We start from the raw sequence: 18,185 nt of genomic DNA on the forward strand, positions 1-18,185 counted from the left end.
AGGGCCACGGAAAAAAGGGAGAGCAGCAGGGTAGGGCGTGGAGAGTTCAAGGATGGGGAGGTTGGACGGTAAGTGGGGTCATCAGGACCAGGATTGAGTAGGGCGATGAATCTCTGTAAGGAGGTGGCATTTGAAGAAGAACTGCCAGAGGTCAAGTTATCTTCGCTCAGTGACCCCATCCTAGACGTGACCACACGTCTCCAGCTGTGGATCTCTACGTTGCCAGCCTCTGGAGGGCATTTTCCTCTAAGACCCTGGCTCTGCTCTGTCTCCCTTGTTCCAGGGGTGGTCAGGTGTGCCTCCAGGTCAGTGTGGTCCTCGGGTTTCCTCTCACTCCACCTTTTTTCTTGCCGGACACTTTGTCACACATCCAGCTCACTTCTGGTGACCACTCATCTGCATTCTGGGATGAGGTCACAGTCTCACTTTTCCAGCAGGCCTCCTTGATAAAAGACTGTTGCACAGAACTGAATTTTACAGGCAGCATGGGAGAAACAAAAGATTCAAAACAACAAACAGCTTAAAACTCAAGTGCTATATTGATTTCTGTTTGCAACTCCTTAGCCCCTTCCAGCACAGGAATTTCAAATGAACCAGTTTTCCTGCTTAAGCCCACACTCCAACATATTGCTAAACATTTTCTGTCTTTCCTGTCCGATCCCCCCAAACTTACTGGGGCTGGCAAGCTACCACTGGCAAAAAACTTAACACTTCCTTGCCTTAATCGCTTCTGTTGGGGTCCTCCAAAGACACCCCACATGATGACATGCCCTGTCCCCTGTCATTTTCTGTGTCCTTTGTTCTCTCCTTTACTTTCTTTGTTTCCCTATCTCTTAAAACACCAGTCTTGTCATTGTTTTCAATTTCTTCCTTTTTCATCCTCTGTACAGTCTCCATTGATCAGGGGTTTTCAAATTGGGCTTTGTGAAATCTTTAAAATACTGTGTAGGTGTTTTTTAGTTTACCAAAGATAACATGGGGTAGGGAAGGGGCCCACATTCCTCCATCAGCTGCAGTCTTTCTTAGATTCTCAAATCTTTATGTCCAGGATTGTCTTCTCTGTGGAATCTCTCTACCAGAGATGTCCTGAAGGCATCTCCACTATGATATGTTCCCCACAGAAGGGTAATTTTCACCAAATCTCCTGGCCCTCCAATGCTGTTATTGTCTCAGATCTTTCAAGCTGGAGACTTCAGTATCACCTATTACTCCTCTCTCTAATTCATCACCCACAAATTATTCCGTAATGTCTTTCACATCTAGCCCCTTACTATTCATCCTCCTGGCTTACTGCTGTAGTTCAAGGTCACAGCTCTCTTGGATGATTATAGCAACTCCTAGATGGGTTCATTGCCCAGTCTTTGCTTGGTGCCTCTGTGATGTTGCTAGAGTTACCTTTTATAAGCACAAATCTGATCATTGCCCTGCTTAAAACCTGCTCTTGGTTGCCTGGGATCTGGTTGCCTTAGGGCACTCAACACCCCTTATAATTTTTCCCCAGGCTGCCTCTGCAGCATGCATCCTACAGCCACTCACCAGCATGTGCACACATACACATGCATACACACACATATGCACAGACACGCACACACATTCCCCAACCATACACTTGGCACCATTTTCCAACACATTGTGTTTTTTCCTAACACTGGGCCTCTGTATCTCTCTTCCCTTCTTCCTCAATTCACTTTTTCCTGTGTCAGCCTCCCTTTCTTCCTTCTGAATTCAGCTCAGTTACCCTGTTTATGAAACCTTCCCTTCTTCACTATTTTATTAGTGCCTATCCCATTGTTTCCCATTCACCTTATTTAGACTCAGGCACAGTGCCTATGTCTCATATATGTTTTGCCCATGGCACACAAATGAATTAATCCCTGTAGCCTAATGTCTGGGCTTATGCTCTTTCTCTAAACTCTGTGCCTTCTACTAACAAGCTAAAGAAAATTACAATCTAGGTATAGAACAGGTGGTGAATACTCATATTGTGTGTATGGAAATTTTGCTTTTATATACTTACATGTACTGTTAATAGGGGGTCGAGATGTTTAGGAGGGTATTGCACACCAGGGTGGCTTGTGAATAAGAGTTGACTGAAAAATGATAGAGTTGATACGTCTACAGGTTGAAAAGCATGCCAAAGCAGAGGGGCTTGCTTTCCACCTTGGTTTGATAGGACAAACCTAGAAAAGCCCTGGGCAATGGGCCTGCTAGTTTTCTGTGATGTGGGGAACATGAGAGAAGGAAAAGAATCATTCATTCTTCTGAGTAGCTTACTTTTAATTGCCAAGCAAATGTGTCCGTGCACTGAAGGCTAATTTTTAGACAGTATTCGTTTCTGCATTCCTGCAGCCAACCTTGGATAAGATCCAATGGACACGTCTTATTCTGTCTTGCCTTTTCAGTGTTTAGCACAGTAACTGTCATATCATAAATAAGCTTTGAGTGAAAGTGAATGAATGAGTCAGCTCAGCAGGGACTGTGGGCAGATTTCCAAATGGATAATTTTGCCTACTTGCCTGCCTCCTTCCTTTCTTCCAGTAGTTCTTGAGATGTGCCTGTGCTTCTGTGATCAGCAGTCACCATCCATCTCTACACACACACACACACATACACACACACACACACTTGCCTTAATCTATTTTTAATTGCCAACGGAAAGTTCTCCCAGCACTTACCATGTAAGACCCTCCCTTAGCAATGTGACGAGCAGTAGGCCTTCAGGGAGAGCCATGACCGTGGATGTAGTTTGGACTGTGGCTGGTACCAAAAACACTTCTCTACCTCCCATCTTCAAAAGATTTCATTAAAACAAATTGTCAACTTTTCTCCCAATATTAAAAATACTCTCTCCAAATCTACTTGAAATTCAAATACATTTTATTGTAACTGTGATTATTTTAACCTATATTTTAGTGATCAAAATTATATCAGAATTTCTAAACTTGAAGGCCAGTTCAAGAGCTGATTGTTCTAATGTTCAGAATCAGACTTCAGTGTTGTGGAGGGAGTATGGTTGCTTTCGTAGGGCATTGAAGACAGAGACCACCCATTCAAAGTTGGATCTCATTTTTCATTTACGTTTTTTATTTTATTCTTAATTTTTGAATTTTCTCAGAATCACACTGTTTCAGATCCTTTACTAGTAATACCTATATGCTTAGGCTTCATGTGGATTGCTGAAATCATAAAAATTAGGAAATACAGGCTAACATTCTGTGTACTTCTAGATACTGGTACTCCTGGTAGCTTGATTTTTCAACAGGAAAACTTCGTGTCTACCTTTGTAATCAGGGAGACTAAAAATTAAATCTTCTCTGTTCTTCTTAGGGATAGTCATCATTTGTCTCTGTGTGTGTATGTGTGTGTGTGTGTGCGTGTGTGTGTAAGCAAGCATTAATCACCCTAAAATTAAAAGTGCAAGTTGTACTATTATAAATATTATTATGCCTATTCGTCCTACCTTTCAAAGTTTTAATAGCAAAATAAGCATTATGTTTCCTTTTTTTTTTTTTTTTTTTTGGAGACAGGGTCTTGCTCTGTCACCCAGGCAGTGGCACAATCTCAGCTCACTACAGCCTCTCAGGTAGCTGGACTACAGGCGTGTGCTAATTTTTATTTTTATTTTTTGTTAGAAATGAGGTCTTACTATATTGCCCAGGCTGGTGTTGAACTCCTGGGCTCAAGCAATCCTCCCACCTCAGCCTCCTAAAGTATTGGGATTACAGGTGTGAGCCACTGCACCCAGCCCAAAATAAGCATGCTTTTGACAACAGGTTGAATAGTAAAATTGCTATTAGTATAGAGAGAAACTATCCATTAACTCTCTTTTCTGAATCTGGCAGAAAACCAAGCCCATAGGTGAGGGAATTTTAATGCTCTGGGATACAATCTGGCTTCTGAAATCCTTAACTTGGAGATAAATGCAATTGCAATGGATGGTAATGCTTTCTCCATATGCTGGACTTGTAGGAATGATCCGTGCATATGAGTGACAAATTCATTTGATCCTTCGGAGAGGTTGCATTTATAGCCACTTTCTTAGCTCCTCTGGCCTTTCTATTTTCCTCGTCTAGGAGCCAGTTGTGGAACAGGAAATTGGGATTTAACTCCACCTCCTTTGGGGCTAGAGCTCAAATCAGAAACCTTGGCTCTTACCATGTTTGCTGGATTTGTTCATTACAGAGATGAAATAGAAGGTGCCTCTTTGGAGAATGGTTTTCCAAATAATTTTTTTCCATGACTACACAGTTAAAATAATTTTGCCTATCTGTGTTTAATAGTCTTTTTAAAAATTATCTCTAGAATAGATACTACTTAATCCTTACTTGCTTAACTCTTCGTATCTTTCTTTTTGGTAATTAAGCCTCTAATCAATTTGCTTAAGAAGAGTTTACTGGTTTTGTCATTTGGCTGAAACAAAGTTGATATTTAAAAGGATCTGGTACAAAATTAAATCTGCCCAATAACTTGTAGAAACGATGTGCACGGAGTCTTAGAATGGTTTGCAGATGTCACTTTACATCTCCATGTAAAATCACAATAGGACTTAAATACAGGTCACTCCAGGAAAGAAACTCTGAGAAGCTCTTTAACAAAAGGCACCTTATTGGATGGTAAGAGAAGCCTCTTAAGAGACAACAGTTACATTTTCGTTTTAGTAAAATAACTTAGAACTCAGAAAACAAAATTTTAAGAGAAGGAGCACTTTTATAGTTTCTAGAAGGAATTAGGGGCCTGTCTTAGCCTGTTTCTGTTGTGATAACAAAATATGTTAACACTGGGTAATTTATAAATAATAGAAGTTGATTTCTCACTGTTCTGGAAGCTGAGAAATCTAAGGTCAAGATGTCAGCTGATTCAGTGTCTGGTGAGGGCTCATTCTATGCCTCATAGCTGGAGCCTCTGGCTGTGTCCTCACACAGAAAGGGAGAGGGCTCCCTCCAGCCCCTTTATAAGGTTACTAATCCTATTCATGAGGGCTCTGCCCTCTTAATCACCTCCTTAAGGCCGCACCCCATTTTTTTTTTTGAGATGCAGTTTCATTCTTGTTGCCCAGGCTGGAGTGCAATGGAGTGATCTCAGCTCACTGCAACCTCCTCCTCCTGGGTTCAAGTGATTCTCCTGCCTCAGCCTCCCGAGTAGCTGGGATTACAGGCACCTGCCACAATGCCCAGCTAATTTTTTGTATTTTTAGTAGAGACAGGGTTTCACCGTGTTGGCCAGGCTGGTCTCAAACTCCTGACCTCAGGTGATCCACCCGCCTCGGCCTCCTAAAGTGCTGGGATTATAGGCGGGAGCCACCGTGCCTGGCCAAGGCCCTACCTCTTAATACACCCACACTGTTGATTAAGTTTCAACATATGGATTTCACGGGGGACACATTCAGACCATAGCAGGGCCCTTAAGGCACTTTGAAGAATGAGGATGTTTCCTTTTGACCTAAATAATATAAATAACATCAACCAATATTATGAATATTTACTTCTTAGAAACTCTTCTCAAAAACTCACATTTCCTTCAGTTTTTAGGTCACCTTAATATTAAGTCAGTACTGTGATTATATTTATATGAGTTTGAGCCTGGAACATGTGCATTCCGTAGGGTAGGGTGGAGGGTCAGCTAGATAAATTATATCACAAATTTTACATTTATACCTAGTTATTATATAATCCAAGGTAACAGAAAACTGAAAAGATAAAGATTCTGAATTAACAGTGTGTCAATTTTTCAAGCATCTTTAGTAAATTTTAGAATATATCATGGATTAGAAACTATCTGCTTTTTCAAATCATGCACTATTTTGCATACTTGAACTGATGTTAGTATATGACGTTTTTTGGTTTTGTTCTGTTAACAACTCTGCACAAAGTTCAGGTTTCTCCATCTTTCCACTCATCTCTGCAACTTGGATGATGAGGACAGAGGAATACAGAGAAGTTGTCATTTATGTGAGGTTCCCAGGTTGTTAACTGAGACCAGTATGAAACCCACTGGGAAATATTGTATCATAAAAATATGTTCCACAGCCGGGCACAGTGGCTCACGCCTATAATCCCAGTACTTTGGGAGGCCGAGACAGGTGGATCATGAGGTCAGGAGCTTGAGACCAGCCTGGCCAATATGGTGAAACCCCGTCTCTACTAAAAATACAAAAATTAGCTGGGCGTGGTGGCGCATGCCTGTAGTCCCAGTTGCTCGGGAGGCTGAGGCAGGAGAATCGCTTGAACCCGGGAGGTGGAGGTTGTAGTGAGCCGAGATCATGCCACTGCACTCCAGGCTAGGCAACAGAGCAAGACTCTGTCTCACTCTGTCTCAAAAAAATAAAATATGTTCCACTTTGACTCAATCCATCTGTGTGTGTGTGTGTGTGTGTGTGTGTGTGTGTGTCTGTCTGTCTGTGTCTGTGTCTGTGTATGTTGTAGCAGAAGTTGTGATTAAGATGTAGTCTTGTGCTTCAATGGAAAAACACTTGCTGGGCCCTACCCCTGTCAGTCTGAAGGAGAGGTGTAGCTCTGGGGAAGTCGGATTCCATTCTACCTGGCTGTTCCTTCAAGCTTCTTCTTATTCTCCCACAATTTCCTGGTACCAGACTTCATCACCAAGTATACTTTTGTGAGTTTTTCTTTGGAGGTGTGGGGTGGGGGTGGGGAGTAATATCTTTATTGAGATATAATTTATCTACCATGTAATTCATCCATTTAAAGTATACAGCAATTTGTATGTTTTGATATATTCTCAAAGCTGTGCAACCAATACCACAATAAATTTTAGAACATTTTTCTTACCCTACAAAGAAACCCCATACCCTTTTTCTGTCATCCCCAATTTCTCTATTCACCCACATTTTTTAATATATAGATTTACCTATTCTGGATACTCATATAAATGGAATCATGCAGTATTTATCTTTTCTTGGACTGGGTTCTTTCATTTAGCATGCTGTCAAAGTTCAACCATGTTGTAATGTGTATGTGTATTTCATTCCTTTTAATAGACTTTTGTTTTTTTTTTTTTTTTTTTTTTGAGACGGAGTCTCGCTCTGTTGCCCAGGCTGGAGTGCAGTGGCGCAATCTCGGCTCATTGCAAGCTCCGCCTCCCGGGTTCACGCCATTCTCCTGCCTCAGCCTCTCCGAGTAGCTGGGACTACAGGCGCCCGCTACCGCGCCCGGCTAATTTTTTTTGTATTTTTAGTAGAGACGGGGTTTCACCGTGGTCTCGATCTCCTGACCTCGTGATCTGCCCGCCTCGGCCTCCCAAAGTGCTGGGATTACAAGCATGAGTCACCGCGCCCAGCCTAGACTTTTGTTTTTAAATGTGAAATGATAGTGTTCTGCTGCAGTGAAACACAGTCCAACTTTCCTTGGGGAGGTCTGGGGAGGTGATGGGGTGGGTTGGGAACCATATTTTAGGTTAGTTCATTTCTCTTCTCCAAATCCAACATTATAAAGCCCTTTGTTCAGATAAAACATTTACCTTGTTAAAGAACTTTGCCTTCTCACACATAAGAAAAAATAATTTTGTTACACATTTGTACCTAAAAGCAGGATTCAAATAACAGCCAGGAAGAAGTCCATTTATTTATTCATTTTTAACCAAGAAGCATATGTTTTTATCTCATTCTAATTCTTAATATTCACAAATCAGAAATAAGAAATTGCTTTATTTTTATAAAGAGTATGCTGGTTTGTACCCAAAGTCTTGAGTCCTCTTGGTATTTTCTGGTATAATTTTATAGTTATGTCAGAAACTGAAAGATGCCTTGATATTTGTATTAACCAGTTTGAATTGAAACAGGCATTTTGTGAAGTCTCAGGGAGATCCCTCCCACAGCAGAGGCTGTTTCAGGTTTTTAAATAATCTGTTAGGAAGGAAGATTGATGGGTGCCACCAAAACAATTTAAATTATTTTATTTATCTAAAATTAAAGTGCATATTGAGATATAAGGCCTATTTCAGTCCTGATAGTCTGTGATTCATGTTTTTTTCTATGTCTGCCTAGTGAAGCCTTTAGGAATCCAATTACAAGGTATCCCCAATATAATCCACATCATGACAGTTGTAAAACTTTCAAAGATGTTACATTTATCAAGTAATACACAAAACTGAAAGGTATAGACCTTATTTCAGGCAGAAAGTTTTGAGAGATTCTTGTGGAAAGTGTTCTTTTAGGCAAAACATTTCAGTCTTTCTTGCAAATCAGTTTTAATATAAATTAAATTTTAATAGATTCTAAATTATTTTCCCATTTTTTTCTTTTCAGAAATATTTCTGGACTACTACCTAAAGAGTAATAGGCTTATAACATAAAGTCAAGAAACACTGAAAATTGAGCTTACTTGAATAGTTTACTTCTTTATATCCCGTCTTATGTCAAAGTGGAAGACTTTCTTAATATCTTTTCCCAGCAAATCCCATAGAAGTTTCAAATTATCGAATCCTGTTCAGTGTATTAATTAACTCAAGCCGCATTTATGAGCTTACCTGGTAGAGTAACATAAAAAGATTTTGAAACTGTCAAACATTTCCAGTTTGATGTTCTGAGAAGAGAATGTTTCAGTTTTATTTTCTGTCTTTTAAAAATATCATCACCACAACAAATGTTGGCATCATAATGGTTCAAGAGAGAGAAATGTAGTAAAGGCATGAATTGGAAATACAACTGAGGGTGGAGCAAGTGTGCCCAGCCTTCCACCAGTGACTCACCAGATAACCCAGTGAACTGCCAGCCAGAAAGGCTGTTCCATTTTCTTAGATGTTTATATATGGAACACCCTGCTTTCTAAGCCCTTATTCTATTTTCTATGAAGGCCATAACACCACCTGTGTGTGCACATGGGTGTTTGTGTGTATGTGAGAGAGATCATATATATTTGAAAACTGACCATATATTTTGCTTTTACATGTAGCTTGTGCTGTGATGAACTTGAACTTGGCGTCATACTTTGTAGGAATCTTTTAAATTGGTAAAGCAGTTCTGTGGGATTTGAGAAACATTAGATACTGACAGAAAGACTGGCATGAAATGTACATGCACAGGAGAGCTGTCTGGAAACTGGTGAAGGTTGAGCCTGAAGCTTTGCATTTCCCCCCTCCACTGTTTTTAGCGGTGCTTAAAGGTAATATTTTTATTACAACAGTGGAATTCACCTTCTTGATGTTAAGAAACTGGCTGATGTAAAGAGTGGACAGACTTTTGAGGCAGCCAGGTGTGTATCTATGGATTAGTGATTCCCTCGGGCAGCGTTTGAATGGGGATGTGCAGATCTTGCACACACACATTTGAGCCTTGTGGTAGCATTCTGAAGAAGTCACTTAGAAGGGAGGACACTTATCTATCCAGAGAACTGTGTTTCTGAGTGGGAACTGGTGGAGAGGAGACTGAAAGAAAGCAGAAGTGTACTTCCCAGCCTCATGAGCTGCGTGAATGAGGCTTTATTTGGAGAGCTGCGAGCCATGGACTGCATGTGTCCTTTCATCTGGAGGGTTAGGAGCAGACCAAGGGAAAACTGCCTGCTCTGAGCTAATAGTGAAATAACAAAGTGAGAAGAAAGGACCCTGATTAGCTCAGTAAACTCCATTGTGGCATCTGTTTTGCTGCTAGTGAAAGAAAAGCTTCACTTTCCCATTTCTTCCTGTAGCTCTCCAAGCCTCCTTGGTGGACATCCAGGGCTCGGCTTCCCAAAGAAACTTCCTTAAAAGAAAGAAGCACCTTCCGCCTCCTCGATTGCTAAACCAGCTTGTGATTTCTCCCACCTTTCTGTGGGCTCCCGGAGCCCCAAAGGAGTGGAAGAAACAGTGGAAGAAATACTGAGTCTTGGCTCATTTTGCTCCCATTCGATGACAGTTAAAAAAACATCACTTCATTGGTTTGCTATGGGCTCATGAGGTGTTCACTTCCTCAGTCACCAGTTCCCTAAGGCTAATGCTTGCAGCCCCAATTGGAAAACTGAAGACATGGATCCATCGGGAAGCTCAGTGTCGGGACTTGGCTTTTCTGGGGAAATTTCCTGGTCCTGATGTCCCGGCCCTGTTTGTTCAAACAGGGAGAGTTCAGAGTGGCTGCGCCAAGAGAGTTGGCATGCCACATTGTAATTTACACCATCTATCTCTTTCTGACTCTCGGGCCTCTGGCAAATTGCATGTCTATGTGTTGGATTAGTTTGGAATTTAATCATGCATTATTTTCCCTCCAATTAAATTATTTATATATTTGATTAACGTTTTCACTGCTGGGAAATCAAATTTTCAGTGAAACCACAAATAAACTCGTGCCCATTGAATTTCAGGCCAGCTTCATACGGGGTCAATTCGTCCATTGAATGTTAAGAATTCATTGCCTATCACTTTTCTTATCTACCTTGGATTTTGGTGAGAAAAAGAATGTTTTTTTTTTTTACTTAGTCCTAGGAATATGATACAAACAGTGAAGTTTGGTCTAATGTATGGCCCTCCCTTTGTTGGGGTGCCTTTTATAGCGCAGGATCCTGATTTTCAGTCCTTCCTACTTCCTTTTCTTTTCTCTGGCACTAGAACGTACCTCCTTCTAATTTTGCTTTCTCAGGCTTGAGGGCTCACCTGTCAGATGTTAGTATGAGAAGGAAACAGAGCTCATCCAGTTTGGGGATTAGCAGTCAATGGCCCGTAGGCCAAATCCAGCTGCTTGTTTCTGTGCAGCCTGTGAGCTAAGAATGGTTTTTACACTTTTTAAAAGTTGAAAAACAAGTCGAAGAATATTTTATGACACATGAAAGTTTTCCACATCCATAAATGAACAGATAATCCATTCATTTAAATGTTGTCTGTGGCTGCTTACAGCCCTATAAAGCCTAAAATATTTACTATCTAGCTTTTACAGAAAATGTTTGCCAACACCTGATCTAATTCATTACTCTAATTTTACAGATGAGAAAAGTAAGGTCCAAATAGGTGAATTGGTCTGTCCAAAGGTACACAACTCATCAGAAATTGTCTGGAATGTGTCCTCCATTGCCCTCCAGTGCTCTGTCTACTGTGATATAGGCCCTCAGATGAACACTCACTGCAGAGGGCAATGTACAATGTATTTTTTTTTTTTTTTTTTGAGACAAGGTCTTGCTCTCCCAGGCTGGAGTGCAGTAGGTGCAATCCTGGCTCACTACTGCCTTGATCTTCTGTGCTCAAGTGACCCTCCTGCCTCAGCCTCCCAAGTGGCTGAGACTACAAGCCTATACCACCTCACCCTGATTTTTTTTTTTTAGACATGGGGTCTCGCTATGTTGCCCAGGCTGGTCTTGGAGCTCAAGTGATCCTCCTGACTCAGCCTCCCAAAATATTGGGATTACAGGTGTGAGCCACCATGCCTGGCCCAATGCAGCTTTTTAAAGGAAAGTAAATATTTAGAACACATGCACATGTGAAGTCTGTGAGTTCTTAGAATTTTAATTTTCACTTGAAATCTAGTTCTAGGAAGTATGTTAAGCTTAAAATACATTTGAACTACTTAAACAGGCAGAAAGATGCCTCCCTTTTTCCTTATAGCAATTGATTACATCCTCTGTGCAGCATTTAGGCAGTAAAGAAGAGGAAGATTGACTTGGTTCCCCACTCTCCTAGGTGTAGAATTTCATTTAAAGAAAAGTAACTGTGGTCTCAATGCAAGTTTGAACTTAAGAGCAGTTCCAGAAAATTGCAAAAATATATTAGTTGGGACTCGGGTCTAAGGGGTTGGAAAGGGAACATTCCCAAGATGCTAACCTTACTGAAAATGAGGTTGCTTTAAGTGCCCAACATAAGTTTCCCCCACCCCTCCCCACATGGAGACAACACCAAGGGTGTTCATGCTTGCTGACTGGCGTGGGATTTCCTGCCACTCAAATTTCCACACATTGTCTCAGTGGCAAAGGTAGAAGAAGCTGGGTGCGGTATAAATAGGAAATGATTGGGATTTTTCCAGGCACTGCTCTCCTCCACTGTTTGCCAGTTCTCCCTTCTTTGCTCAGTGCTGGATCCCTCAACACCATTGTAGGCAGATTCTATACCTTCCCAGTTGCTTTGGATTACTAAAGTGTCCAATTTAAACCTCCAATCTCAGGTCCAATCCAGAGCCTTCCCTTCCCTGTCAGCAGCGAGGCACAGGCCTCAAGGGAACTGGCAGGCTGTTTGCCCTCCCTTTGCCACCTCACCTAAAGGAGCTGGGGCCTGGGAGTGCTGCCAGGAGACACCTTCCCTTTCTTTCTAGGGTCCAGCTCCTCCAGTGTGTTGGATGAGACAGGAAAGGAAAAGATGAGAGTCTCTGTCTTTACTGGCCACTGTTGGCACCTCTTTCTTAGCCACCCCTGCTCCCTTGAGTAGCACCAGGTTTCCCTGATGCCCTCCTCCTCAGGGGCAGACATGCAAGCCTGGCTTTTCCCTGGGGTGTATGTGAGTTTTATGCAGGGGTATTTCCCACATCCTCACTGCTGAAGACGTGACTGAGCACACAGCATTTTAGGTGATCCCTGGCAAGCTAACCCAAGCTTACCTATGTCACGGATGTCCACTTGACCCACAGAAAACTCATGCCTTCTCGCCATGCCAAGTGGTGGCAGTCTCTCCCTGGCCAGTTCTCTCCTGCCATGCGTGGCCCTCACCCGGTTCCTCAGAGGCCCCAGGCTCTGTTCTTCTGCAGGTACTTCTGTGTCATTGGTCCGCTGTAGTGTCCCATTCTCCTACCTCATCCTTCCCTGCACACCTGATCTGTCTACTAATCCTTCAGGTCCTGCTCTAAATGCTGCTTCATTGGAGAAGCGGACCCTGATTCCTGATGCTGCACACTGACTTATGATCCCATTACATGTTTTTATAAAACACCTGGTATCTCCCTTCATAATGCCTATCACAACTATAATTGTATAGTAATTTAAGCCATGACTGGTTTCCCTCTGGTAGACTTAATTCCTTGGGGCAAGAATCATATCTGTCATGTTCTCCAGCACAGGGCCTGGTGTGAGTGTCACCCAGCACATCCTCATAAAAGCATGAGAGAGAACAGGGAACTATAAGACATGGAGCCAACCGTAAGCAGTTGGCTCAGCACAAATTGTAATTCAGTTTCCCAATTGTAACTTTTCCTTTCTCCCTTCTGTGTTCCTTCCTTATTCTTCCCTTTCATTCTGTCTCCCTCACTCTGCTTGCCTTCCTTGCTTCCTCCCTCTCTTCCTTCCTTTTTTCTTTCCCTTTCATGTGCATTAATCCAAGGATCCAAGCTTTATTTCCAATGACTTGGAAAACTGAACCAAGAGCAACTGTTATGGAGTGGTTTTGTGTGATCACTTCTTTTTCTCCCTTTTGAGAATCCATAGAACACCTCTGTAAGATGTGAGCTTGGTTTCCAAGGCTGGGCTTCAGCACACATTTTGGAAAGCCCTGGTCTTGTGTATGGGCTACAAAGACACTAGAAGCAGACATGCGGATTGAATGTTGTCCCCTGTCCAGAATATCTGTTCTCTTCCTATACCTGTGTGCATCATCATAACTTTTAGGAAACACTGACATGGAGCATGGTTGGCTTTTCATAGGAAACCCACATCTGTTTGCCGTGGGATTGCTCCCCCACCACTGCAGTTCCTGTGTCATTTTTGGAGCTACTGATGGGACGTTGGCTCTCTTCTCCTGGGCTGCGATGTACCACTCTCTCTCTGCTGGTCATCAGATTTTTCTGGGAGCTGCTCCAAGGAGAGGAGATAGAGAACAACAATTTCTTTTCTCTGTCCTCACCCAGTTTTAAACTCCAGGAACAGCATAGAAAACTTTACTTTTGTAAATTTTTTTTCCCCCTAAAGCGGTAGGCCATCTAGTGGAGTAACTGGGAAAGGCCCACTCTGAGGGCAGAACTTCACCTTCAGACCCACAGCGACCACTGCTTTAAGAGCCCTGGACTCAGCAGGAAAGTAATGAGAGGTTGTGTCACCACCACGTGAGGCATGGAGCCAAAGGGAGCTTTCTCTTATTGAACGAAGTTTTTTGGTGATGTAGTTCTATGTATACTTGAGAAAGTGTTCCCACAAGCCTTAAATAAAGGCAAATAAAATGCAGAATCACCAGAAAATAAAGACCAACAGCATCAACCTAGGATACAAATGTCTTCAGTAGTCCATAGCTGAACATTGAAATAGTATGCTCAACCTGTTGAAATTGACCTTAATTTGATTCAAATTAAGAAGCTTCTCTTTCTCTCGTGCTGCAATAGGTTTCTAATGATTCCTAATTGTATTAATCCAAGAAATTAAATGATTCTAAAACCAAGAATTGGTAAGTAATTCAGGGAACTTCATCTTTATGTTAAAAACCATATTAATAGAATTTTAGACCTAGAAAGGCCCTTAGCAACTAGCGAATCCAGTCATTTATTTTCTACAAGAAGAAAACCAAGGCCCTGAAAGACTAACTTGTTTGTTGATGACCACACAGTCCTCTTCCTCAGTATAATTCTTTTCTTTTCTCTGCAATTCTTATTCAGGAAGCAATCTGATTAACCCTGAGCTAAAGTTTCATTTGCAAGTGCTTTTGGTTTTTTTGTTCTGGAATTGTGCATGTCTGTGTGTGCCTTCCCTTTTTGAAGCCTAAGCCACGGTGCTAACCCATGGCCTAGCGTGTGAGAGCTGGAGAACATCTCTGCAGTTCTTTAGCCTCAATCGCCAGCCTTGGCAAGGAAAAATGACAGAGGTTCAGAAAAGTCAACAGTGGCTCACCCCATTTCATAACTAGCTGGTCCCAAACCTGGAACTAAACTCTGCTCTTCAGGTGGCCAATGTACTGTGGTATATTTCCTGGGATGCCAGGCTCCATCCCGGTCTTGCCACTCCCACTGGTTAGGAAGCATGCATACACAGTTAGCAAAAGCAAATTTACTTGAGAAGTATACTAACTGGAATTTTTATAATCTGTAATATGGTAAAGTTATTCTTGTGGTCTTTAGAATTTTTAAGATTGGGGTATTGTCTGCATTTTCTTCTGTTGCCTTCAGAAATGATGAATACATTTCCATTTGATTTCTCTCTCTTTTTCCAAACCCCAGCATATAAATAACGACCATATTCATGGAGAGAAGAAGGAGTTTGTGTGCAGGTGGCTGGACTGCTCAAGAGAGCAGAAACCCTTCAAAGCCCAGTATATGTTGGTAGTGCATATGAGAAGACACACGGGCGAGAAGCCTCACAAATGCACTGTGAGTACAAAAGTGGGCGGCAGGCACACGTGGGTCCCTCCCCATACTCATAAGAGCTGTGCAAACTGATGACGCCAGCTCAGGGGAAGCATGGTTGGGTGGCAAGAGAAGAGGGCTAGAGTATTTTCTGGTGATAAATGCTTCGGTGTTTGAGTGACTGAGTTGGACAGCGCAGCTCTGCAGAGTGGCAAGCAGGCAGCGGTGGCTGGCACTGGGAATGAACACAGGGCCACCCTGCTGGCCGCAGCCCAACAGCTTATGGTACCATGGGGCTCAGAAGGCAAAGGGAAGTGCCAGCTTCCAACTTACAGAGTTGAAGTTGACTTTTAAAACAACTAATCCCTATAACAGGTTTTAAAGTTTTCGCTTCCTTTCCTAGTGAGTCCTCAGGCATAGGTGTATGGAGTGGGACGGGGCTGCCGCAAGGTTGTGCATTCTTCACTGAGGTGCCCACGAGGCGCACTGGGCACGCGGAGCCCTGGTACTTTACATCTTAAAGGCCCTTTACAAACATGATCAAATTCCATGTCTTTGTATGGACACAAAGCTATATTAATGAACTTTGTGCTGAATCTGAAATCAGTGGGAATTTGAGGAGATCAATGAGCAGATAATGAAACCCATTGTCCACATTGAGCGGCCTATTAAAAAAAAAACTTCAGGACTTTTACTGGCACTGCAAACTCTTTATCTTGAACTGCACCAAGCTACCTCTGAATCCCAATAAATGCAGAGTTTAGTGGACTTTTTGTTCCTGGGTTTTGAAAAGCTGCTGACCCTTGAAACGTCAGTTTTTCATCAACTTGGAGGGCGTGTTAGGCATAAGCTGCTATTGCCATTGTGCAGAGTAATCCAGATTTACCTGTTGTCCTCAGTTTGAAGGTTGCACAAAGGCCTACTCGAGGCTAGAAAACTTGAAAACACACTTGAGATCTCACACTGGAGAGAAACCATATGTCTGTGAGCACGAAGGTTGCAACAAGGCTTTCTCAAATGCCTCTGATCGCGCCAAACACCAAAACAGAACGCATTCCAATGAGGTAAGCATCCTCAGTGGGCACAGAGCTTGCATAAGGAAACAAAGAACCATCCCGGGGAAGGCACATGGGAAGGTGCAGTGTGTTCGTTTTGTTTTCCCCTTGGCCATTCCCAGCATGAGTGGGCTCTGCCCCTGCAGGTGAAGGCTTGGGCTTCCTAGGTGGGACTGGAAACTGGATCTTATTTGGAGAATAATAAGAGATGAAGAGGAAACGTCTTAAAACCCCTGAGAACTTACTAGTTTCATGTTGTTTTGAACTGCCACCTACTGGTCAAACAGTGGGAACATTTAACTTGGAATCTGAGCCAGTCACTCTGCCCAAAATAGCAGGAATCCATGCAAAGGATGACCCCATAAGCCCCAAGGATATATTAAGAAGTAGCATGTTGACAGCTGACAGCTTCCTGCTAAGTCATCCACTTTTATTTGCTTCCTCCAAGTGGTATCTTCAAATGGTATTATATCAAAAAAGATTTTTACAGAGCAACCAGCCTTGGCTAAATGCAATTTTCAGACATTCTAAATTCCAAAGGATCTTGGAAAATGGTCTCAGAAACCCAGAATACTTTCTAGGCAGTTACTTAGGAAAACATATTGAGTAAAGCTTCAGGGTGATTCCTGTTGTGTTACTGTTATTTTTAGGTAGTGATCCCCCCTAAATTGTAGAGAGGCATAAGAATGAACATTATTCCAAATTCATTGCTTACATTTTAGTGCGCATCTCCCTACAGACTTCCAATTTGGCCTTGGAGGTCTAGCTCAAATTTTGACATGTCTGTGAAGCCTTCTCTTGAATGTATCAAGAGATTAACAAAAGGACTCCCCACATTTTGAGTGGAAATAGTACAGCTAACTAGAATTTGTTAACATGAGACATAGTTCAGCATCACAGCGTGTCATCAGTTTGCTTGAAATGTGTTAGAGAAGGAACATTGTGCACACATGAGACCTTGGGGTGGCTGTCATTTGATCTCACCAGTGCAGGTCAAACACATTCATGATCTTTCAGACAGAGAGATGGGCAGAGAGAATCTTGACAGAAACAAAGTGAGCCATTCTGCTCAGTGGGTCTTTTGGCTTTAAGGTGGCAAAGATGGTTCTCACCATGTTTTCTTCAGCTGAAACTGACAGAGCAAAAACATCTCTAAAGGGATTAACTGCACTCTGTAAAAAGCACACTCACTCACAAACTCACACATGTAAGTTCATATATCATATATACCAACTTTTTGTGTGAAAAGGTCATGGAAACTGGAGTTATTTGGAATCTCATTTTCTAACTGTTTGAAGACATTTTAAAGATGCCACATCTCCATTTTTAATGTAAAAATGCTTTTACAGTATGCAGTAGCTGGAATATAATCTGTTATACTTGTTTTGTACAAAATTTTAGGGAGTCTAGAATAGATAGATACATAGAGATAGAAAGTAGATCAGTGGTTGCCAAAAGCAGAGGGTAGGGGGAATAGCAATGACTGCTAATGGATACAAGGTTTTTTTGTTGGGGTGGTGAAGATATTCGGGAATTAGGTAATGGTGATGATTACACAATGTCTAGAATGTACCAATGCCATTGAATTGTGCAGTTTAAAGGGATTATTTTTATAGCATGTGAATTATATTTCAATTTAAAGTTTTAAGGGGTTTTGACTTAACTTAGAATGTATTTCGTATATTTCATAGATTTAAGTGTAATTTTGACTAGAAATTTAGGGGACATTCATTCCTATAGATGTTAGGCCAATGTTGTCTCCTATTATCATGGAGAAATTTGGACAGGGGGTATGTTAGGATCAGAATGCACACATATAAAGACAATTACCAAGCTTTTTTGTCTTTTTATGGACCTAAAATATTTGTACATGTCCGTTTGCTTTAATTGTGGTGTAGTTGAGCTTGTTTTCTTCTCCAAGGTAAAAAGTGCAATGTTATGTGAGAGTTGAGTGTTTGTTGTAAGATTAA

At 41.8% G+C, this 18,185-nt stretch overlaps 1 protein-coding gene across 1 annotated transcript in view; it reads left to right on the forward strand.

Annotated features, from left to right (window-relative positions):
- Nucleotides 1–18,185, forward strand: part of GLI3 (GLI family zinc finger 3) — a 277,220-nt gene that overhangs the window by 244,493 nt on the left and 14,542 nt on the right. Inside the window, exons 11-12 of the mRNA XM_063609636.1 lie at nt 15,035–15,184; nt 16,060–16,224. Of these exons, the coding sequence (XP_063465706.1) occupies nt 15,035–15,184; nt 16,060–16,224 (315 nt within the window). The remainder of the gene's footprint in view (nt 1–15,034; nt 15,185–16,059; nt 16,225–18,185) is intronic.

Source organism: Symphalangus syndactylus, chromosome 9, assembly GCF_028878055.3.
Source record: "Symphalangus syndactylus isolate Jambi chromosome 9, NHGRI_mSymSyn1-v2.1_pri, whole genome shotgun sequence".
In the NCBI taxonomy this organism is placed as follows: Eukaryota; Metazoa; Chordata; class Mammalia; order Primates; family Hylobatidae; genus Symphalangus; species Symphalangus syndactylus.